Below are 24,484 nucleotides of genomic sequence, written 5' to 3'. Positions count from 1 at the left end.
TGGATAGATTCCTAGGAGTGGAATTGCTGAGTTATATATTAAGATTATGTTTAAATTTTTGAGAAATGGCTGACCTGCTTTGCAAAATGGCTGCGCTGTCTGCATTCCCACCAGCAGCACATGAGTGTTCCAGTTCTTGTGCATCTTTTCTGATAGTTGTCTGTCTTTATTTTAGCTATCCTAGAAGGTGGCATCTCATTGTGGTTTTAATTTGCATTTCCATGCTAACTAATGGTGTTGAATATCTTTTCATGGGCTTGTGGCTTTCTTTTTTAAATCCTCACCCAAGAATATTTTTTTCCATTGATTTCTAGAGAGAGAGGGGAAGGGAGAGAGAAGGGGGTGTGGGGGGGAGAGAGAGAGATATGAGAGAGACACATTGACTGATTGTCTCCCGCACATGCCCTGACCAGGAATGGGGATTGAACCTGCAACCGAGGTACGTTCCCTTGATAGGGAATTGAACCTGGGACCCTTCTGTCTACAGGCCGACACTCTAACCACTGAGATAAACCGGCCAGAACTGCTTATTGGCCCTGCTATATTGCTGAATTCATTTATTCTAGTAGTTTTTTGGTGGAGTCTTTAGGGTTTTCTATGTATAATATCATGTCATCTATGAATAATGAGAGTTTTACTTCCTCCTTTTCAATTTGGATGCCTTTTATGTTTTCTTCTTGCCTGATCTCTGTGGCTAGGGTTTCCAGTACTATGTTAAATAAGAGTGGTAAAAATGGGCATCCCTGTCTTTTTCAAATTCTTAGCGGATATGATTTTAGTTTTTGCCCCTTGAGTATGATGTTAACTCTAGGTTTGTCATATATGGCCTTTAATATGTTGAGATATGATATCTCTGTTTCCACTTTGCTGAGAGTTTTTATCAAAAAAGGGTGATAGATTTTGTCGAATGCTTTTTCTCCATCAATTGATATGATCATGTGATTTTTGTCCTTCAGTTTGTTTTTGTGATGTTTCACATTGATTGATTTGTGAATATTGTACCAACCTTGCATCCCTGGAATAAATCCCACATGGTCATGGTGTTTGGTCATAGTGTATGGTCTTTTTAAGATATTGCTGGATCCAATTTGCTAATATTTTGTTGAGGGTTTTAGCATCTATGTTCATCAGGGATATTGGCTTGTCAGTTTCTTTCTTTGTAGTATCTTTATCTGGTTTAGAATTAGGGTAATGCTGGTCTCATAGAAAGAGCTTGGAAGTGTTCCTTCCTCTTTAATTTTTTGGAATAGTTTGAGGAGGATAGGTATTAGTTCTGAACCACGGCTTTTGTTTGCTGAGAGTTTTTTGATTACTGCTTCAATTTCTTCATTTGTTATTGGCCTCTTCAGGTTTTCTGATTCTTCCTGATTCAGTTTTGGAAGATTGTATTTTCTAGGAACTTGTCTACTTCACTCAGGATGTCTATCTAGCTTGTTGGCATATAGTCGTTCATAGTATTTTCTTGTAATTTTGTATTTCTGTGGTATTAGTTGTTACTTTACCATTTTTGTTTCTGATTTTATTTGTTTGGGTCCTCTCTTTGTTTCTTGATGAGTCTTGCTAAAGGCTTATCGATAATATTGTAGGATTAAATGGTTTATTGTTCATTTTTCTTGTTTTTTGATGTAGATGTGTAATGCTATTTACTTCCCTCTCAGGACTGCTTTCACTATTTCCCATAGATTTTGGGTTCTTGTGTGTTCATTTTCATTTATTTCCAGCAAGTTTTTTTTTTTTTAATTTCTTTCTTGATCTCATTGTTAACTCATTCATTGTTTAATAGCATGCTATTTAGCCTCCATGTCTTTGAAGGGTTTTGAGTATTTTACTGTAGATGAATGCTAATTTCATTCCATTGTTATTTGAGAAGATGCTTGGTATGATTTTAATCTTCTTGAATTTGTAGAGACTTGTTTTGTGTCCTAACATGGTCTATTTTTTGAGAATGACCCATGTGCACTTAAGAAGAATGTATATTCTGCAGCTTTGGGTGAAATGTTATGTAAATGTATATTAAACCCATCTGATCCAGTGTGTCAGTTTTTAGAGACAGTGTTTCCTTGCTAATTTGTCACCTGGAAGATATATCCAGTGAAGTCAGCAGAGTTTTAATATCCCCAACTGTAACTGTATTGCTGTCAATCTCTCCCTTAAAATCCTCTGGAATTTTTAAAAATATATTTAGGTTCTCCTATATTGGGTGCATATATGTTTACTAGGGTTATATCCTCTTGTTGGATCGATCCCTTTAATATTATGTAGTGACCTTTGTTGTTTCTTGTAATAGCCTTTATTTTGAAGTCTGTTTTGTCAGATATGAGTATTTCTACCCCAGCTTTTCATTTTGTTTCCATTTGCGTGGAGCATTTTTTTACATCCCTTCACTCTCATCCTGTGTGAGTCTTTTGTTCTGAGGTGCTTCTTTTACAGACAGCATATATTTGGGTCATGTTTTCATACTCATTTAGCTACCCTATGGCTTTTTTGGGAGCATTTAATCCAGTGGTTCTCAACCTTCTGGCCCTTTAAATACAGTTCCTTATGTTGTGACCCAGCCATAAAATTATTTTCGTTGCTACTTCATAACTGTAATGTTGCTACTGTTGTGAATTCTAATGTAAATATCTGATATGCAGGATGGTCTTAGGCGACCCCTGTGAAAAGGTCGTTCGACTGCCAAAGGGTTCACGACCCACACGTTGAGAACCACTGATTTAATTCATTTACATTTGAGGTAATTATTGATAGGTACTTATTGCCATTTTAATTCTTTAAACCTATATTTCTCTCTATCTACACTAATAAAAGAGAAACATGCAAATTAACCATCCCTTCATGATGTCCACAAGCCATGCCCACCAGCCAATCAGGAGTGCTATGCAAATTAACCCAACAAAGATGGCGGAGGCCAGAGCCGGGATACTTGTGTTGCAGCCACGGCTACCATGCAAGCATCCCGGCTCTGCTGCTCCAGGCCTGTTGGAGATGCAGAAGTCTGGCTCCAGCGCCTGAGGCTGGCTTTGGCCGAGGAGATAAAGAAGCCGCCTACCCTGTGATCCCAGGCCGCAGCCAGCCGGAGAAGCTGCCCACATTGATTCCAGGGGAGACAGAGAACCCGGGCCCAGTGCCTGAGGCTGGCTGCGTCCTGGAAGACAAAGAAGCCGCCTGCCCCGTGATCTCAGGCCACAGCCAGCTGGAGAAGCTGCCTGCCCCACATCCGCTAGCCCCATGTCCTTGGGGAGACTGAGAAGCCGGGCCCCAGTGCCTGAGGCTGGCTGCGGCCTAGAAGATGAAGAAGCTGCCTGCCCCGTGATCCCAGGCCACAGCCAGCCAGATAAGCCACCTGCCCGTGATCCCAGGCTGCAGCCAGCCAGAGAAGCTGCCAGCCCTGTGGTCCAGGATATAGGTCCCTCTTCGCCCACTGCAGTCATTACTTCAATATTCCCCTTCTGAATTTCTCTCCTCTGCCACAACCCAACTCCACTTTTCATTTGAAGGATATGGAACAGAGAGAGCAGTGTTAAAAGCTTACATTTTTAAGCCGGTAAGGTTGGTACTTAAACATATAAATGGAAAACTAGAGTCCTTAAGGTAACAAAGGCTACAAAGGACAGGGACAGGACATGACCTATTATATCCAACAATCCATATGGGGACTGAAAACTTTGCAATGATGACAATTAGTGAAGATATGAATCAACTAAAATAGTTGACAGGGACAATTCTTCCATCTTTGAAAATATCTACATCAAGTCTGTTTAAATAGATTTTCATTTGCATAATCTAACACATTCTGACAAGACCACCACCACCAATGTGGTCAGTGTTGTGCTGATAAATGTGTAACAACTGGCTCTCAATCAAAGAAAACAAAACTCTGATTTATACTATCTGCCAATTTCTGTGGCATAAATTCTCCATCCATGGCTGATTTCAGCTGCTAATGTGATGCCACTAAATGCAGAGCTGAGGAGAAACATGCAGTAATACACTATTATATTCTACCAGAAAGAACCAAAAGATATAAATAATGTCAAGAGTCAGAACAGTAAAGTGTAGTAAATAATGGAGGAGTGATGAATTTAGAGCAGGGGTCCTCAAACTACGGCCCGCGGGACACATGCAAATACAATTATTGTATTTGTTCCCGTTTTGTTTTTTTACTTCAAAATAAGATATGTGCAGTGTGCATAGGAATTTGTTCATAGTTTTTTTTTAAACTATAGTCTGGCCCTCCAATGGTCTGAGGGACAGTGAACTGGCCCCCTGTTTAAAAAGTTTGAGGACCCCTGATTTAGAGTATGTATTACCTTTGGTTGTAATGCAATTTATTCACTTTTAAGATTACATAATTTAATTTTTAATAATGAACATGTTTAACAACCAGCTTACAAAATTCCTGAAAATTTGTGAGCTAGTAAGAGCAGGCTGTAGCACAGCTGTGGACAAACGACAGCCCGTGGGCCGGATCCGGCCCGTTTGAAATGAATAAAACTAAAAAAAAAAAAAAAGACCGTACCCTTTTATGTAATGATGTTTACTTTGAATTTATATTAGTTCACACAAACACTCCATCCATGCTTTTGTTCCGGCCCTCCGGTCTAGTTTAAGAACCCATTGTGGCCCTCGAGTCAAAAAGTTTGCCCACCCCTGCTCTAGCACAATACTGAGTGGAGTGTAATGGTTAAATGGCATGGCTCATGGATTTGAAATGAGACTCAGCCACTTTCGGGTTTTACTGGTCAAGTTACCTGATCTCTCTGTATCTCAGTGTCCTCATCTGTGTCATTATAGTACCTACTGTATAGAGTTGTTGCAGAGGTAAAATGAAATCTGTGTATGACACAGCACAGTACCTGAAACAATAATTCACTCAATTTGTTATAAACTGTTACTGCCTCAAAACGTTGTTGACAAAATTACTCATGCTGAAAGAATGAAATTTTATTGATGAGAAAAATGCCTTATTTTGCGATCTACATGGAGACAATTTTACTTCCTAGGCAGTAGATGGTAATCTACTACCAGAAACTGCAAGGGGAGAAATGACCTTAATCAACATGATTGAGGCAATGTATTATTAGCTGGATCATAAAGCAGAGAGGATGCCATACATTCTGGGATACATCTGCAGTAAGAGGCTTCACCTCAGGTATTAATTCTGATGAACTAAGCATCAGACTTAAGATGAATGGTGAGAAGTATTCTGAGGCTGCTTCTAGACTTAGCAGGAATAGAACTTTAATACATAAGCAACAGTTACTATGGTAATGATGGCAAGAAAAAACATACCATGATCTATTCTAATAAAAGGGTAATATGCTAATTAGACCGCACGTTTTCCGGATGACCATCCGCATATCCTTCCTGACAAAGCTGGGCCCAGGTGAAGCTGCCTGCCGCAGTACCGGCACCAGTGCCTGCGGCTGGCTGCAGCCTGGGAGACGGTGAAGCCGCCCACCCTACAGTCCCGGGCACCAGCACCTGTGTCTGGCTGTGGCCTGGGAGACAGAGAAGCTGCCCACCCTGTGGTCCCGGGCACCAGTACCTGTGGCTGCAGCCCGGGCGAAGCCACCTGCCCACCATCCCCTGTGGCTGCAGCTGGCCTGGGCAAAGCCAGCCAGGGTTCCCGTGTGCCTGTGGCTGACCAGAGGGAGGGAAGCCCAGGTCCCAGGTGCCTGTGGTCAGCTGGAGGAGGGAATCCTGGGTCCCAGGTGCGGGAATGAGGCAGAGATGGTTAGAGGCAATCAAGCCAACAGGGGAGCAGTTAAGGATGATCAGGCTGGCAGGCAGAAGCAGTTAGGGACAATCAGGCAGGCAGGCAAGCAGTTAGGAGCCAGCGGTTCTGGATTGTGAGAAGGATGTCCGACTTCCTGTTATCCCCTGAGGTGTCCCAAATTGGAGAGGGTACAGGCTGGGCTGAGGGACATCCCTCCCCCCCCCCCTCCCTCTGTGCACAAATTTCATGCACCAGGCCCCGTGTGTGTGTGTGTGTGTGTGTGTTTTCTCATTACAGCGGTCCATTTAGCATTTCTTGTGGTGTTGGTTTGGTGGTGATAAATTCCTTTAGCCTTTTTTGTGTCTGAGAAGCTCTTTATTTCGCCATCTATTTTGAATAATAGCCTTGCTGTATATAGTAATCTTGGTTTCACATCCTTGCTTTCCATTACTTTGAGTACTTCATGCCATTCTCTTCTGGCCTGTAGATTTTCTGATGAAAAATAAGCTTATGGGAGCTCCTTTGTAGGTAACAAATTGCTTTCCTCTTGCTGCCTTTAAGATTTTTTTTTTTGTTTTTAATTTTTGTCATTTTAATTATGATGTGTCTGGGCATGGACCTTTTTGGGTTCTTCTCAATTCTGTGTCTCCTGAACTTGTAGAACATTTTCCTTCACCAATTTACGGAAGTTTTCTGCCATTATTTCTTCAAACATGTTCTCTATCCCTTGCTCACTTTATTCACCTTCTGACACTCCTATGATATGAATATTGTTACGTTTCATGTTGTCCCACAGCTCCCTTAAGCCATCTCCTTTTTTTTAATTGATTTTTCATTTTGGTTCTCTGAGTAATTTTTCTTTCTACCCTGTCTACTAATAATTCACTGATACTCGGCTTCCCCTAATCTGCTTTGTATTCCTTCCATGGTGTTTTTTATTAGTGCTATGTCATTCTTCATTTCCAACTGGTCTTTTTTCATAGTGCCTACCTTTTTTCATGCTGTTGAGCATCCTTGTCATCATTATTCTGAACTCTATATCTGATAAATTTCTTATCTCCATTTCATTTATCTCTTCTTCTGTAGAATTCTCTTATTCTCTTATTTGGGGCTTGTTTTTTTTTTTGTATCCCTAGTTTGGCAGCCTGTTTGGGTTTGCGTCTTTATATTAGGTAGATCTGCTAAAACTCCCAATCTCTAGTGCAGGACAATGTCAGACATTGTTTGTTACTGGCCCTGAGTAACCTCTTTGGAGTTATCAGCAATCCACAGCTTGTGGCTCCCTCAGCTGGGGCTGGGTGCCTTTGGAAAGGACCAGGATGTGCACCAAGATCTGCTTTTTTTTTTTTTTTTTTTTAATCTCTGAGCATAGAATTGGATCAGGAAAGACTCAAAAGTCTCCAGAGACCCACTTCTGCCTGTAGTGTGATTATTATTCAGTCTTGATTAGCCTCAGGCTATCGATCACAGGACTGGAAGAGAGGTTTTCCAACAGGGTGGGGTAATTGCTTCTGCCTGCAGGCTGATTGTTATTTGCAGTCTCATAATGGCCTTCAGAAACTCCACCGGGTGGGGTGAGGCATTTTCTAATAGGATGGGGCAATTGCTTCTCCTTAAGCATAAGCTGCTCGGAAGGTGAAAGTCTGCTGAATAAAGGTATCCTCTGTAGTGTGAGGGAATGACTCAGCACAGGAAACTGAGGTGTCTGCCTCTGAGCTCTAACCCCAGAGTCCCCAACCCTGGGTTCTGCTCACACAGCTCCAGTCCACTCTGCCCTCCTCTTCCAGAGCCCCAGGTGAGTGACTGCACATCAAATCTTGTGTGTTGTGGCCCTTTAGGAGAGTGCCTGCATTTCCAGCCGTCTCTCCTTGGCAGACAGCAACCCTGCTGCTTTTCACAGCCAGATGTTATGTGAGCACCTTTCTCAGTTCTGGTGGTCTGGGTTGGGGGACTCAGCTTGGGAATTACACCCCAGAGTTCTCAGTGGCAACCCCCCACAGCTGAGATAACTCTCCCGATATTCAGCTGTCTGTGGGAGCCCGAGCCCTGCCAGCCCTTTTGTGCCTCTGCCCTTCCTACCAGTCTCTGTGTGGTCTCCACTTTACATCCTTTGTTATCAGGGTTCTCCCCAGCAAGTCGTCTGTTGGTTATTCAGGATGCTTATTCTGTATTTTAATTGTAATTCAGTTTGTTCATGGGAGCATGTTGGTGTAGCTTCTACTTACTCTGCCACCATTTCCCCAAGATGCACTTCTTTTGAAACTCTTGGATCCCTTTATACAGTTTGTTCTGACACCATTATTTGTAAAAGCTCCGCATTGTTCCTGTCCCCAGTTCCCCCTTCCCTCTCTGGTACCTAGGCTGTGTGCTCTGTGTGCTGCTCAGCTGGCAGTCGTGGGGCCTTGCTCTGCTCTGTGCTGGGCACGGAGCTGCTTATTGTGAATATGGCCGCACTCTGAGGCAGTAAGGTCTGGGACCACAGCCAGGTGAATGAGCTGCAGCAGGGCTGTGGGCCCCGGGGCCTGGCCTTGCTCAGCAGGTTTCCATTCAACCAGTTTGGGCATCAGGTGATGCAGAATGAAGAGATCCTGAATTCCGTCAAGTATGTCACCTTCCTGGTGGCGGGTTCGAGCCCAACTGCATGCTCTTTCAAGAAGTGTGAGGTGAACCTCACCACTCCTCACCTTCCTGCGGGAGGCCCTGCCCACTCCCAGTGATGCATGACACTGCTGCGCTCATGGCCGATGCCAAGTTCACCACCTGGTCCCCGGTGTGCCGCAGTGACATCGGCTGGAACTTCCACAACTTCCTCGTGGGTCTGTTTGGGATGCCTGCGCACACATACAGCCCCATCTTCCAACCAGTGACATTGAAGCCCTGCTGTCCCCTGGGCCCAGCAGTGCCGAGGCCCCTCCTCGCCCTGATACCTGGCAGCGTAGCACTGCCCTCGGGGGATTCATTTCCACTGCGTTTCCTCTAAACCTGGGTGGAGGAATGTCTGATGTCCAGGAAAATGCCCCCAGACATCCTAGCCTCCCACTCCGACATGATAGCTTCTCACAATACTATCCAGTGTCAGCAAATCATTGAAAAATAAGTAAAAGCTCCCAGATGGCTTAGAACACTGGCTGGAGGAATGCTCAGTCCACTCTGAGTGCTGCAGGCGTGGGTGTCCTGACCCAGCTCGTCTGCATGAAGCAGCACCTAGAGCCCTTGTGCTAGCTTCCTGCTGCCTCCCAGGAGGCTTTGAAAAGTAGGTTTGGAATGGAGCTGAGAGTCTGTATTTTTAACACATGATTTTGAACCTGCACCAAAGCTTTAAAACCGGTGGAGTCTTCAAAATTGTGATTTAAAAGGTAACTTCAATTCATAACATTGTTATGACTTTAACTTTGGATTAAAGAAAACTCTGCTTGCTCTAGCTGGTTTGGCTCAGTGGATAGAGCATCAGCCTGTGGACTGAAGGGTCCCGGGTTCGATTCTGATCAAGTGCAAGTGCCTGGGTTGTGGGCTTGATCCGCAGTGTGTGTGTGTGTGTGGGGGGGGGGGGGGTGTAGGCCAAACAGTGATTCTCTCTCATCATTGATGTTTTTCCCCTCCTCTCTTCCTCTCTGAAATCCATAAAAATATATTTAAAAACAAAACAAACAAAACCCCCTGCTTTCTGTTATCCTTTATAAAATACTAGGGACCCGGTGCACAAAAATTTGTGCACTCGGGTGGGAGGGGGGTCCCTCAGCCCGGCTGTGCCCTCTCGCAGTCTGGGACCCCTCGGGAGATAATGACCTGGGGGCTTAGGCCTGCTCCTGGGTGGCAGAGGGCAGGACCAATCCCTAGGTGCAGCCCCTGGTTGGGCTCAGAGCAGGGCCGATTGGGGAGTTGGGGCGCCGCCCCCTGTCATGCACAGAGCAGGGTGGATTGGGAGGTTGCGATGCCACCCTCAGCCATGCTCAGGGTAGGGCTGATTGGGGGGTTGGGGCACCGTCCCCTGTCACACTCAAGGCAGGGTCGATGGGGAGGTTGCGGCGCCACCCCTGTCATGCACAGAGCAGAACCAATCGGGGTGGGGGCGCTGCCCCCCTATCACGCACAGAGCAGGGCCCATCAGGGGGGTTGGGGCTCCGTACCCTGTCATGCACAGAGCAGGGCCCATCAGGTGGTTGGGGAGCTCCCCACTGTCACACACAGAGCAGGGCCCATCAAGGGGTTGGGGAGCTCCCCCCTGTCACGCACAGAGCAGGGCCCATCAGGGGGTTGAGGAGCTCCCCCCTGTCACTCACAGAGTAGGGCCAATAGGGGAGTTGTGGCACCGTCCCCTGTCAAACACACAGCAGGGCTGATGGGGAGGTTATGGCTCTACCCCGTCACACACAGAGCAGGGCCCGTGAAGGGGGGGGGGGTGGTTGGGGTGCTGCACCCTGTCACACACAGAGCAGGGCCGATCAGGGGGTTTGGGTGCTGCCCCCTGTCATGCTGATCCCAGTGCCAGGAGGCCTCTCGGCTCCGCTGATCCCGGTGCTGGGAGGCATATTACCCTTTTACTATATAGCATAGAGGCCTGGTGCATGGGTGGGGGCCGGTGGTTTGCCCTGAAGGGTGTCCTGGGTCAGGGTGGGGGTCCCCACTGGGGTGCCTGGCCAGTCTGGGTGAGGGGCTGAGGGCTCTTTTCAGGCTGTCGGGTGACTGAAGCTCCCAACCGCTCCTTTTTTTCTTTTTTCTTTTTTTTATTCTGGGCCAGCTTTAGCTGTGGCTCCAGCTCTGCGGCCTCTGCTACTGGGAAAGCGGAAACCCTCGGGCCCAGACTTATTTGTGTCTATAACCGAAACTCTGTATCAACTCCAGCTCTGAGATCCCAGCTCCCTGAAAGCAGGTTTCTGGAGTTTTTTTTAGCTTCTCTGTGTTACTATGTTTCAAACTGCCCGCTCAGAGGCCTGCAGCGGCAGGCGGGGAACGTTGGAGTCCGCTGTCACTGAAGCAAGCAAGCCTCATGTTCAGTTTAAGCTGCCTGGCTGCCGGTCACCATCTTGGCTGTCAGTTAATTTGCATATCTCTCTGATTAGCCAATGGGAAGGGTAGCGGTCGTATGCCAATTACCATGTTTCTCTTTTATTAGTTTAGATACTAGAGGCCTGATGCATGAAGATTTGTGCAAGAATAGGCCTTTCTTTCCCTGGCTGCTGGCACTGGCTTCCCTCCGACACCTGGGACCCAGGCCTTCGCTCTGGCCGTGGTCTTCAGCCTTCAGTCTGTCTGCAGCTGCCTTCGCTCTAGCCCTGCCGCTCTCCTGTAGCTCCCTCCACCCCCTGCCCTCCCTGGCTCATAGCAGGTGTCCAGTCCCGCCCTGGCCACTCTGCACTTGCACGCGTGCTGCCCAGAGGCCCGGAGTGGCTGGGACAGGACAGAAGTGTCCCCGCCCGGCCGCTGCCATCTTTGTTGCATCAATTTGCATATTCCCTCCTTATTGGCTATGGGTGCTGCCATCTTTGTTGTGGAGTGATGGATAATTTGCATATTCCATCTTAATTAGAATATTCTGTGACACCAGATTAGGAGAAAAATCAATGCACAGATGTTGGGAAGCTCTGGCTGTGTTTAATTTGATATCTTCTGTTGAACTCTTTCTCACATCTCCAGTGGGCAGCAGTTCATCTGCGAGAGGCTGTGGGGAGGAGCTTGGGAGATGAGACACCCCTGGGAACCCAGAGCTGTGTAATGTGAAAAGTCTCTAGAGCAGTGGTTCTCAACCTTCCTAATGCTGCGACCCTTTAATACAGTTCCTCATGTTGTGTTGTTGCCCATTTCATTGTTACAAATTGAACATAATTAAAGCATAGTGATTAATCACAAAAACAATATTTAATTATATATGTGTTTTCCGATGGTCTTAGGCAACCCCTGTGAAAGGGTCGTTCGACCCCCAAAGGGGTCGTGACCCACAGGTTGAGAACCGCTGCTCTAGAATCAGAGTTACTTGCTTATCCCAAACCCGGGAGTCCCACGGGTGGTGGGAGTGCCCCTAAAAGGCATGTGAAAAACACACAACAAGGCCCCAGGAACAGCGAGTCTTGTATCCACCCAGATGCCAGGTTTGGAGTGGAGCCCAGCCTGCACCATCATTTAACAGCCCACGTTTCCCTCCCTCCGCTCTCCCCAATAACATTAGCTGTAAGAGGATGTTGTAACATGGGACACATTTATTTTAGACATGTATTGCTAAGGAGAAACCTGGTGAGTCTAACAGTTTAGATATTGGATAACAAAGTGAGAACAGATGACAACCTACTTCTTTTTTTAAATATATTTTATTGATTTTTCACAGAGAGGAAGGGAGAGGGATAGAGAGCCAGAAACATCGATGAGAGAGAAACATAGATCAGCTGGCTCCTGCACACTCCCCACTAGGGATGTGCCAGCAACCAAGGTACATGCCCTTGACTGGAATTGAACCTGGGACCTTTGAGTCCGCAGGCCAATGCTCCATCCACTGAGCCAAAGCGGTCAGGGCGACAACCTATTTCTTGATAGGATGAACTTATAACTAACTATTCTCTGCAGGTTGGAAATGCATATTAAATACCCAGATATTTTTAAGTGAAAATTTTCTATCTGAGGATCATCTATTGGAATAATAAAATAGGGCAAAGTTTTTTAGTTCCTTACGGGGCATTAAATTTAGTTCTTCAAAGTAGAAATTGACTTTCTGTTTCTGATTATAAGTTGATGACTTAATCTGAGTATTTAAGGTCAAATTGTGTGGCTCCTGGGCTTGAGTGGTAGTGTGGCACCGAGAAGTCCCTGCAGAGCCCCGACGCTGCAGGTGGTAAGGGTCCTGCTTCCAGAGAAGCAGGGACGTTCTGCAGCTTCTCACGCTTCCTCTCGAGGGCAGCAGGAGTGAGTCTGAATGGTAGATGCTGGTTTTAAGAAACCCTGGAACTTACTTAGGGGGTCATGTTACAGAAAATAATGTGTAAAGATCGAGACCCTCCTGAAATAAACCAGAGGTGGCCATGCTGTAAGGCACTTGGTACAAGGATGGGAGTCATGTGCAAGGACCTTGGCGGGAGAGTGTCCCTGGCTCCCCTTGGTGACCTTGAGTGCTGACCTGGTTTATGTCTGAGCAGAGACCCTCTGGATGAGAGTCCCAGTCCTGTTTTTCCTCAAGGCAGCTGTAGTGTCCTTGCTGGGAGGCTCAGCTGTGAGCAGTCTCACTCCATGTTGGAAGCTCAGTGATGTTGCTTATCATTGTACTAGAGGCCCGGTGCACCAGTTTCATGCATTGGGGGGGTTGTTCCTCAGCCTGTCCTGCACTCTCTCCAATCTGGGACATCCCTCTCACAAACTGGGATTGCTGGTTTCTAACCGCTTGCCTACCTGCCTGCCTGATTGCCCCTAACCGTTTCTGCCTGCCAGCCTGATCACCCCTAACTGCTCCCCTGCTGGCCTGATTGAAGCCTAACTGCTCCCCTGCCAGCCTGGTTGCCCCCAGCTGCCCTCCTCTGCCGGCCTGGTTGCCCCCAACTGCCCTCCCCTTCAGGCCTGGTCTCCCCCCAACTGCCCTCTCCTGCTGGCCGATTGCCCACAGCTGCCCTCCCCTGCTGGCTATCTTGTGGTGGCCATCTTGTGATGACGTGAGGGTGGCCATCTTTTGGCAATGTTGCGCGTGACGCCACCTGGACTTTTATTATATAGGACTAGGGGCCCGGTGCACGAAATTTGTGCACGGGGGGGGGTCCCTCAGCCCAGCCTGCCCCCTCTCACATACTGGGAGCCCTCAGGGGGTGTCCTACTGACGGCTTAGGCCCGCCCCCTGCTCCCCTTGGGGAGTGGGCCTAAGCCTCAGTCTGGCCTCCCTTTGTGGGATGTGACTGGGCTGATCAGGGGAAGGCACCAGCCCCATCACCCCACTGCTGCAGCCACTGCCAGTCACCACAGCCACCAGGGTTTTTTCATCAACACGGACTCCAGTCCCTTCACCATGAAAAAATGACAACTTTCTTTAGGCATTTTCAAGATGTGTCTTTCATGGGATATGGCATTTCTTTATCATTTCTTTTATCCTTACCTGAGGATATGTTTCCATTGATTTTTAGAGAATGTGGAAGAGAAAGGGAAAGACAGAGAGAAACATCAAAGTGAGAGGAACACTTTGATTGGTTGCCTCCTGCATGAGCCCTGACCTGGGCCCCGGCCAGGGAGGAGCCTGCAACCTAGGTACATGCCCTTGGTCAGAATTGAACCCAGTCCCTGCGGTCGGCAGGCCAAGGCATTATCCACTGAGCCAAACCAGCTAGGGCAGGATATGACATTTCTTAGCCTTCCAGCAGCGGACCTTCGTTTTTTTCGCCAGGAGTGTGGTGAAAAACCCAGGTCACCTTTTTGGATTCTTATTACCCAAGTTACTAAGAATATTACCAGTGGCTTATAGGGAGCTTAGCCAATGAGCGGTCAGAAAGGGTGTTTCCTCTGTAGTTCACACTGATGGCCGCCTCGGCAAGAGGCATGACCCCCATCACCCTCTGTTCACTGGATCAACCCCTCACTCAGGCCTGACACCTCTGACCGAGGTGTCAGGCCTGGGCAGGGGACTCCCATCTCCCTCCAATCGCCATCTCCACCTCCCGCCCAGGCCTGATGCCTCAGCCAGAGGCGTCAGGCCTGAGCAGGGGTCCCCCATCTCCTTCCGATGCCGCCTTCACCCCCCGCCCAGGCCTGATGCCTCTGGCCCAGGCTTCAGACCTGGGCAGAGGACCCCCATCTCCCCCCATTCGCTGGCTCCGCCACCCGCCCAGGCCTGATGCCTCTGGCCGAGACTTTAGGCTTGGGCAGGGGCTCCCCCGCAGCTCTGATGGCCGGCTCTGCCCTTGCCCAGGAGCCCCCTGGCTCAGGCCCTTCCTACACTGCTCAGGGCCCACTGAGTGACCTGGGTGCCGATGATGTTCCCGGGACCCAGCTGCTGGGTGCCTATGTATGCAAATTAACCGCCATCTTTGTTGGGTTAATTTGCATACTCATCTGATTGGCTAGTGAGCATAGCGGAGTGACGCCAATTTGCATGTTTCTCTTTTATTAGTGTAAATTCCCAGCGTCTGGTGAGGTCTGGGCACAGGTGAGCACTTGTGCTTGTTTGTAGAAATCGTTAACTTTCCAGTCCGAGTGTTCCAACCCCATCAGAAATGACAGTGAATGACATGAATTTTCTCTCTTCTCTTTTTCTAGTGCTCAAAGCTTCTCTCGGATATAAGTGTCATTCAGTTCTACCCAAGCAAGTTTGTCCTCATCACGGACATACTTGATACCTTTGGTAAGTACTAGTCATATTCATCTTAGATCTAGGAAATATGTTTTTTTTGGTTTGTTTTTGCCAAACGTTTGATAGTGGAGTTGCTTCAAATTAGGTTCTGCCATGGTTTAAGTAGAGACAAATCACGAGGGCGACTGTAATGGGCGACCCGCGGAGATGACCACCAGGGACTCCGATCAAGATTTAGGAGCCTTTATTAAGCTCGCCAGCGACTACAGTTACAGCACCCTGCCGAAGCAAAGGCTGAACTGCAGTGCCGACTACAGGAGTTACAGCGTTTTTATTTGCAAAAACCACAAAGTTAGTTACAAAGCCTTGTTTACACAATTTGTTCCTGACACAGTACAGCATCAGTACAGTGACCACCTTCCTATCTATGTGCCCTAGGAACAGAGAGCACAGCGTGCCCCGCCTGGCCGAAGTGCCAGCACATTCCTATCTATGTGTGCTAGGAACAGAGAGCACAGCGTGCCCCGCCTGGCCAAAGCGCCAGATATGCAGCCCAGCACAGGGACCTCCTCCCACCCTTGCTCATTAACCAGGTGCTATTTTTGAAAGACTCTTAGACTGTGTGTTTTCTAACCTTTTAAAAGGCACATACAGTGAGAGGAGCAGCCCATGGGCCGTCTACCCCAGCTCCATCCACCACCATCTGAGGCATCTGGAGTGGCCCTCTGTCAGAATTGCACTAGCATCTCTTCCAGCCCTTCCTTACCCTCAGGCTGCTTCTACCTGGGGCAGTGGCAGCACCATGTAGCTTGTTGCCTGAGCTGGAAACCTGAGCATCTTCTCCCCTGTGCCCCACCTCCAGGTCTCAAGTCTAAGTTCTTCACTTCAGCTTCCTAGATCTCCCCAGTGTGTCCCAGAGAATCCTTAGTTCTGGCCATATCCTCCCCCAGAGATGCTGCAGCTCTTATGAGGTTTCCTGTGTCCTTGTGGTGTTCCTTGTCCCACAGGCCACCCCCTCAGGCAGAGTGATCTGTAGGAACCCAGCGGAGAGGCCTGGACTAAGGATGACCCAAACCCCCTCGGAGAAACAGGGGCCTCTGTGCTGCAGGCAGTGGTTAGTGGCAGAGCATCATACTGTTAGCAGTTTGCCTAAACCATGCAGCCGTTCAGTCTGTGCAAGATGCGGGGCAGTGCAGTGCCCACCAGAACTAGCAAGCAGCGTGGCCTGAGAGCTGAGCACAGGCAGTCAGAGCAGAGACACCACTTGGAAGGATTGGGGCTGTTCATAACCCATTGAGAGAATGTGGCAGAAAACAGATCTCAGCCAGACCCATGTAGCTCTGCACAGGAGTCCAGGGACCTGAACGTATTAGCCTGGACAGGTGATCGAAAACCGGGCTGAGACTGGTCTTGGCAATAGGGCGTATTTATTGTCTAGTTCAGTGGTCGGCAAACTGAGGCTCACGAGCCACATGCGGCTCTTTGGCCTCTTGAGGGTGGCTCTTCCACAAAATACTGACTTCTGCGCATGGGCCGCGAAGTTTCAATCGCACTGTACATGCACGCCTGCACGTGGTATTTTGTGGAAGAGCCACACTCAAGGGGCCAAAGAGCCGCATGTGGCTTGCAAGCCATAGTTTGCCAACCACTGGTCTAGTTTGAACAATCCAGAGGGAGTTTCTGGCTTCAGGTATAGCTGGATTTAGGCAGTCAAATATTTCTTCAGGACCATGCTTTTTCTAGTACTTTTCCTGGAGTCGACTTCATTCTCCAACTCTACCAGGTGGCCTCAGTGTCTGCTAACTGCTCGCAGTCCTAGAACAAAGAAGGAACTTTTTCTGAGCATTCCAACCAAAGTCCCAGAATTCTCTCATTGGCCTGGCTTGGGTCACATGGCAGTCCCTGAGCTATGCTTGGTATCTGGAGATTGACATGTGCAGATTCCAGGTTGGTGTCGTCTTGTGTACCGTAGATCCTGGGTTCAATTCCCACTCAGGGCATATACTTAGATTCAATCCCTAGGTAGGGTGCATACAGGAGGCAACCAATCAATGTTACTTTCACATTGATGTTTCTCTCTCTCTGCCTCTCCTTTTCCCCTCTCTCTAAAAATCAATGAACATATGCTCAGGTGAGAATAAAAAACCTTTAAAAGAAGTTATGCCCCAACTGAAAGACAGACTTTGTCAGGTGCAGATGACCCAGAGAGCCGTCGTCAGGCTCCACTAGGCACTAAGGCTGCATCAGCAAATAAGGGACAAAAGTTCCTGCCTCCTGGGTTTCTGTGCCAGGGAAAGAGGGTTTGCAGAACAAGTAAGTCAGCCTGTTGTGTGGTAGATGGTAGTCAGTTCTGTGCAGGAAGAAAGTGAGAGCCAGGTGAGGGGGATGAAGGGAATGGGCAAGGGGAGGGGAGGCTACACTTTTTAATAGTGTGGGCAGAGGGGCCTCGCTAAGAATTGATATGTGGGTTTGTAGCTGAAGGAGGAGAGAGAGGAACCACATGTTCTGTGGGCTGGAGGTGCAGGTCAAGGAACAGCTGGTGCTAAGACCCTTGGTGGGAGCATGGCTGGGAGGGAGGCCAGGGATCTGAGGTGGGGTGAGCAGCAGGGAGAGGCAGGAGCTCACAGGGCCCTACATCCTGGCGGGTCTTGGAGGCCATTGGAGAACTTGGGCTTTGAACCTGAGGACATGAGGAGCCATAGGAGTGTTAGGCAGGGCTGGGATGCAGCCCGATTTGGGTTCTAATGAGCTCCCTGTGACTGCTGTGCTAAGCCTAGACCAGTGATGGCGAACCTTTTGAGCTCGGCGTGTCAGCATTTTGAAAAACCCTAACTTAACTCTGGTGCCGTGTCACAAATAGGAATTTTTTGGTATTTGCAACCATAGTAAAACAAAGGCTTATATTTTTGATATTTATTTTATATATTTAAATGCCATTTAACAAAGAAAAATCAACAAAAAAATGAGTTCGCGTGTCACCTCTGACACGCGTGTCATGGTTCGCCATCACTGGCCTAGACTGTAGATCAAGGGTGGGTAGGGAGCCCAGCTAGGAAGCCATTGTAGCACTTCAGGTGGAAAATGGGGGTCGTGTGGCCCAGGAAGGGGTGGAGATGGGGAGAATGACCCAGAATGGATAGTTGCATTGGGCTTTCACAATAGATACCAACTCCTATACTCCTTAGGCTTCCACTTGTCCTGGAAACAGCTTGTCCCAGCGAGTGAGGGCACCAGTCAGGGAGACAGGTTGATTGCTTCTGGGTGCTCCTGAGAGTTCTGTTTCTCGTGGTGAATGAGCACTTTGGCTTCCTGGTTCCCTTCACTGGCCTCCTGCAAGTTCCTTTTGCATGAATCAGCATCCCTGATGAGGTAGACTCCAGCCTGCCATCTGGGCTAGATCCAGGCATTAACCTCGTGAGAATCTTGGCTGCCATCCTGCCAGCGTGCTGCCATCCCCCAGGCCCAGCTCAGCAAGGCGGGGCAGAGCCAGTGCCCGCTGTCCTGGTTGGGCCGGGAGCTGACAATGATGATGGTGATAAACCCTTAACAATGTCCTTGGGCCTGACTAGGTGCTTTAGAAATACTAAGTCACGGTGTCTTCATGCAGCCCTGTGAGGTAGGGTCTGGAATTATCCCATCTCACAGGTGAGGAACCTGAGTCACAGAGAAGTAAAGTAGCCACAGGGTAGTGAGTTCTCTCTGCTGTCAGAGCACCTGTTTTATTTGCATGTACTTGGTGCATGAGGGAATTTGCTTCCTGTGAAAATTTCAAAAGTGTATGCCTTTGACCCGGTGATTTCACCTCTGGGAGTTAATCCTGTGGCAGCAGCAGGAGATTGGAACAACCCAGGAGGCCATCCCCAGGGGATGTCTGTTCCCTGAGACGCAGGAGGCCCTTAGGGCGAGGGTCTGCTCTGCATTGAGGTGGAAGGGTCTCCTGGCCGTATCACCGTGGGGGAGAGTTAGGGTGCAGAACAGCTATAGAGCCAGTTCTGTTTTTTGTACATAATCATTTGTATTTGCTTGGAGAAATATCAGAAGGTCACCCAAGAAATGAGTAAAGGTGGGACCCGCTGAGGGTAGTGGGAGTAGTGAGGTGACTGGGACAGGATGAGAGAGGAGCTGTGAGCAACACTCCCGCTGCCTTTGGGAACTTTGAGCTGCGGGAATGTGCTCCCATTCAGACGAGCACCTCCTTCCCTCTGCTCCCCACCCTTCCAGGTGACTTCGGGCCTGCTGTGAACAGCATTTCTAAGGCAGGTGCTCGGGAGACTTAGGCTTTGGGGCTGCTGAGCTGCTCCCTCCTTAAAGCAGAACTCGCCTTGTTGGGTGGAACTCGGAATGCTGCGGGCCATCTCACACATCTGCTCCACAGGAGGCTCCTGACCAGCCCAGGGCGGTGTTCTATGGTGGTGGCCAGGCCTGCCTGAAGCTGGAGCACCATGCTGGGCAGGGGCAGGGATATGGGTCACCCGTGCATCTGAGCATGAAGGCACGGGCTGGCTCTCACAGAGGTCCGAGCTCAGAGCTGGGCTCAAGTCTGCACACATTCCTTGTCTCACAGCTACAGAACTTGACTTGGTTTCTTCGCCTGTAAAATGGGCGTGATAGACCTGCCCCTGGGGGTTTCTGGAGGGAATTAGATGAGAGAAGGCCTAGAAAGCATATACACTTTTTCCTCTTGTAATTGCTTTCTGGCAGGATCATTGTAAACCAAGCATGTCAGACACCAAGGTTAACATTGGCTGAATAAACAAAGTTTAAGTTTACGTGGGCCGCAAAGAAACAAAAGTTTCACTTTTCATAGAAACGAAGGTTTGTTTTGATAGAGACATGCTAAATACAAAGGGCTGAAATAAGTGAGTCTGTTAGCATAAAATAATAGAACATTTTAATAAAAATTAATATTTTCTCTTGAACATAAACTTACCAGGCACTGAATAACTACACGAATTAATAAATGTAACACAAATAAACCTATTTTTCTTGTTCTCCAAAAGCGAAATATTTCCTGTTGCGCACACCAAACAGGTCAGTCCAAGACTAACGATGTGGCCATCGGCTGCTAAAATATTCGCTGCTGGTATTAGTGGAGAGAAATGGTGCGCCTGTGTGTAAGGCATGTAAGGAAAACGAATGCAACACGATTATACAATCAGTCATTAGGGAATGTTGTAGTTCATTATTAGTAATTATGTATAATAGGATACTGTAAAAATTAAGTTACGGACTTTTATTTATTAAAACGTTTCTTACATACCTTTATATTGCTTGGGCCATAAAAATAATCATTGTGGGCCACATGCACAGTTTGACATGCTTGGTGTAAAGTATTGGAATAGTGCCTGGCACAGTCAGTGCTCAGAAAGCATCAGCTACTGTCGTTGACACTGTAGGTATTTTAGTGCCCTTTTTCTTTAGAAAGTGGATCAGGAAAGGAAATATATCTAGGATGGGGTATTACTTCTCAAAAGTAGTTAGTTGTCCACTGGCTTATTAAAGAAAAAAAAATTCACCAAACATGTTTGGCCAAAATGATTTTGCTGTTGAAGGCCCCTTATAATGCGAAGGTGAAATATAAACCTGATTGTGGTTTCAGAGAGGTGGCGAGCTTCGCGGAGGGAGTGAAGGCATTTTGTGCTCTCCAGGCCGATCTGTGTGCCGTAGGAGGTGAGAAATTGGCAGCAGCCCAGCGTGGCTCAATGACGACCCCAAGTAAACTGTGTGCAGGCCCGTTTCTGGCTCTGGGGCTGTCACAGGCAGCCACTCACTGCACCGGGTGAGGCTGCACAGAGCCCAGTGGCCACAGGCAGCCAGGCACTTCTGTCAGGAGGACTAAGGCGGGTGGCTCTGAGCGGTGGGGGTGCTTGCAGTCTTGCTTTCTGAACTGAAGCAAGGGTTTGGAGCCGAGCTCAAACCCTCATCCTGGCTGCACACCTGGGAGCCTCAGGCTGCACCCTGACCATTATCTCGGGTCCTCTGAGTGCCCTCAGTGCTCTGATGCTCAGCCTTGGGTGAGAACCCCTGGTTCAGAGTGCAGAGGAAGGCTTGCTGCTGCTGCAGAGGTCGCCATACCCAGGCAAGTTTGAAAGAAAGATGGTTCCCGCCTGCATCAGTGGCTCTCAGTGAGCATGTATAATAATTCCCTAGCAAGGTTATCAAAATTCATACTCCTAGTCCTCACTTGCCAAAATACTCTTTTCCACATGCTCAGTGGGTGTCTGTAGGGTTGTGGTGTAAGTAGTCCCTGCTGCAGAGGCTTCTCTCCCGTCACCCAGCATTTTGTCCTTGCTTAATGATGTCATTTGATCTCATGTTGTTTGACCATAAATGGTCCTAAAAAATTTCCTGACTCTTTTTCTATGGATGGACAGGGATGTGGCTCTTTATTGCCCTGAATGATGACGTTATGGAGTGAAAAAGAAACATGTGAGCACAGGGAAATATTTTTGACATAAAAGGTGATTTGGGAGGGTTGGGAAATGAATAGAACTGTAAATTTCATCTCTTGAATATTGATAGCATTTTCTAAAAGCCAATGGAATAAGCAAAGCTTTCTGTGCTAGATTAGGGGTTGGCCTGTAGCCCAAGTGCCTTATTTACTTGTTTTGTAAATAAAGTTTTTTTAAAATATATTTTTATTGATTTTAGAGAGGAAGGAAGAGGGATAGAGAGATAGAAACATCAATGATGAGAATCACTGATTGGCTGCCTCCTGCACGCCCCCCACTGGGGATTGAGCCCGCAACCCAGGCATGTGCCCTTGGCCGGAATTGAGCCTGGGACCCTTCAGTCCCCAGGCTGACTATCCACTGAGCCAAACCAGCTAGGGCTGTAAATAAAGTTTTATTGGAGCACAAGCACATCCATTTGTTTACATACTGTCTATGGCTGCTTCTGAGCTGTAATAGCAGAGTCAAGTATTTGTGACTGTGCAAGTCACCAGACTGGGTACTAGGAATATATTTGGGTGAAACAGACACAAACCTCTTCCCTTGGAGAACTTACAGTTGAATCTCAGATTCTGATTCTCTGGGCCCCAGGCAGGTAACATAAAGGATGCAGCAGCTGCGATGTGAGACGGAGCGGAGACAGCACACTCTGGGTAGTCTGCGTGCCATTGCAGGGCAGCTGCTCACCTGTCCTAGCGGACTTTTATCCTAAAGGGGTATGTTGTATGCGAAGAAGCAGGCAATCTGGGTTTTTGTGTGAATTCTCCTAATTATTACATGTTGGCAACTATTTCAAAAAATGTTAAAACACCTTGCAGGCCATCGTGTGGTGGGCCGAGTAAAATGGGTCAGTGCTGGGTTCTGCCTACAGGCTGCCCATTGCAGCCTTTTGTCTAGAGTATGACAGGACCATTTTCTGGAGTGATTGGAGGTAACTGAGGCTGCTAGGACCCTATGTTCCAGTTAAGACTCGAAGAGGAGCGTGATCACTCATCCGCCTGTCACAGAAAGTAAAAGCCCTTCTTACATTAAAAACAAAAACAGAGAAACGTGGCTTAACGTTCTTCCCCTAGGTGGCAGCATATTATCACAAGTTCAAGTTTGTCTGCAGCCATCCCTGTCCCCATGAGCCAAGGCTGATTCATGTTTACTCTGAAGAGTGTGACGATGTCTTTTCTCCCCAGGAAACCTCGTGTACGAGCGCATCTTCTCCATGTGTGTGGGTGACCGCAGCGTGCTTCCAGGTAACGTAGCTGCTGCCCGAGTTCTGTTCTGCCCTGGAGTTAGGAGTAGGCGTATATGAGATCGGGACTTACTGAGACCTGACACAACGTGTTTTATTTTCGGTGTGTTAGAAGCACAAGACCATCTTTACAGGATTCTCATCTGTCTTCTAATGACATCAGAAGGGTTTCAAACAGCCTGGCTGGGAATTTGGGCAAGTATTTGAATGCGCAAGAATGAAAAGGTGTTTGCATTTAGGTTATCTGAACTTTCACATCAACTTAAATTCCTCTGCTGCTTGACATTTTAATACTTTTTCTACATATCTTTCCTAAGAAGCAAACTGCTTTAAAAACCCAACTTTGTATTAAAGAACAGTGTCAAGTAAATCAGTGACAGATGCTTTGCCTCTACAGTCTTTGCCCAAGTGATAATGTGCCTTAACTGTATTGCTAATCAATTTCAGATTCTCAGGAGGTTGTAATGGGAGTAGATTATAAATGTCTTTTGTCATATAAGTGGTGACAATGAACTCACACTAGTAACTCCTTGACCTCTTGTCCTTCTCTTCAGGTGTCTGGCACTGCTCTAAGTGACACTCTTGTCCACACGCGGCCAGGTGTGCTCTCCCCTCACTTTACCTCCTTCTGCTCCGACCAGATGATGGCATCAGCAACAGTGACCCATTATCTGACCTCTTCATTCATTTATTCTTTCTTTATTTTTCTCATTCATCTGTGTATCTACTTATATTTGAAAAACTATTTAGTATAGTTATGTTTCATAAAGAGACAGAACCCTACAGACCTTTAGGGCCAGAGGAGCTCTTAGGAATCCTTTGGTCTCATTTCAGATGGGCAGGCCCAGTGCGAAGTAGTCAGGGATTTGCCCACAGCTGCTGCCAACTTGCTGAGGTGCTAGACCTGCACTGTCCGTTGTGGCCATTGCCGTCACGTGCGGTTCCTGAGCACTTGAGATCTGGCCAGTCCAACTGAGCTGGGCTATGAATGTTAAAAATACAGTGAATTTCAGAAACTTCATACAGATAACAGACCAAAAGCTACCTCAATAATAATTATTTAAATATGGATTATATGTTGAAATGGTATTTGGATGAAGTATAATTGGGCTAATCAAGTATAAATTTTGCCTTTTTGATTTACCTTTTTGCTTTATCCTTTGGCTCACATGGATTTCGATTGGACTTCATCGAACTGGACTGCTCTAGATCTTCCCAACTGTGTGATGTTTCTAACAGCCCCTCCATGTGCTAGTTTTCTCCAGATTGGGAGGCTGGGGGTCTCCAACTGGAGAGACCTCTGCCAGCTTCAGGAGTGGGAAATGCAGGTGCTTTATTTATGCTGCCAGCTTGCCCGCCGTGCGCTGTGCTAGCAGGCAGAAGTAACCCATCGGTGTTTCCTTGGCTGCAACAGTAGTAGTTTGTTTAATGTTCTTTGATACATGTTCTACTACTACCTAATGTTGTCTCCCTAGCTGCTTAAAAATATATTATCTGCCTGGCCCCCAGGAGCATTCGAGTTTGCATGTACTGTAATAATTTTTTTCTTCCAATTTTTATTAACTATACAAACAACATTTTAGAGCCAAGTAAGAAAAAATTACTAGTAACTCCCTACGTAAACTATAAAAGTTCAAGATAAAAGGGGATTTTCATATTCACTTCCAGTCCTTGTCTAAAGTTATTAATTAGCAATTTTATCACTAAAATTCTTCCTTCCCCAAAATACCTTTTGTTATTTTTTTACTTTGAGCGGTGCAATTCTGGCTTTTGTTTTCTTGAAAATCGTTTCTTCTTTTTTTCCCCTCTCTTAGTTAAAA

At 47.4% G+C, this 24,484-nt stretch overlaps 1 protein-coding gene across 2 annotated transcripts in view; it reads left to right on the top strand.

The window, feature by feature from the left end:
* Positions 1 to 24,484, top strand: part of VPS35L (VPS35 endosomal protein sorting factor like) — a 159,195-nt gene that overhangs the window by 42,010 nt on the left and 92,701 nt on the right. For both annotated transcript variants that reach the window (XM_081089389.1, XM_081089388.1), the window contains exons 8-9: positions 14,936 to 15,020; positions 22,606 to 22,665. In XM_081089389.1, the coding sequence (XP_080945515.1) occupies positions 14,936 to 15,020; positions 22,606 to 22,665 (145 nt within the window). The remainder of the gene's footprint in view (positions 1 to 14,935; positions 15,021 to 22,605; positions 22,666 to 24,484) is intronic.

This window comes from Myotis nattereri (genome assembly GCF_964212035.1).
Source record: "Myotis nattereri genome assembly, chromosome: 4".
Taxonomy (NCBI): domain Eukaryota; kingdom Metazoa; phylum Chordata; class Mammalia; order Chiroptera; family Vespertilionidae; genus Myotis; species Myotis nattereri.
The sequence above is the reverse complement of the archived record's forward strand: the minus strand, read 5'-3'. Positions and strand labels throughout refer to the sequence as shown.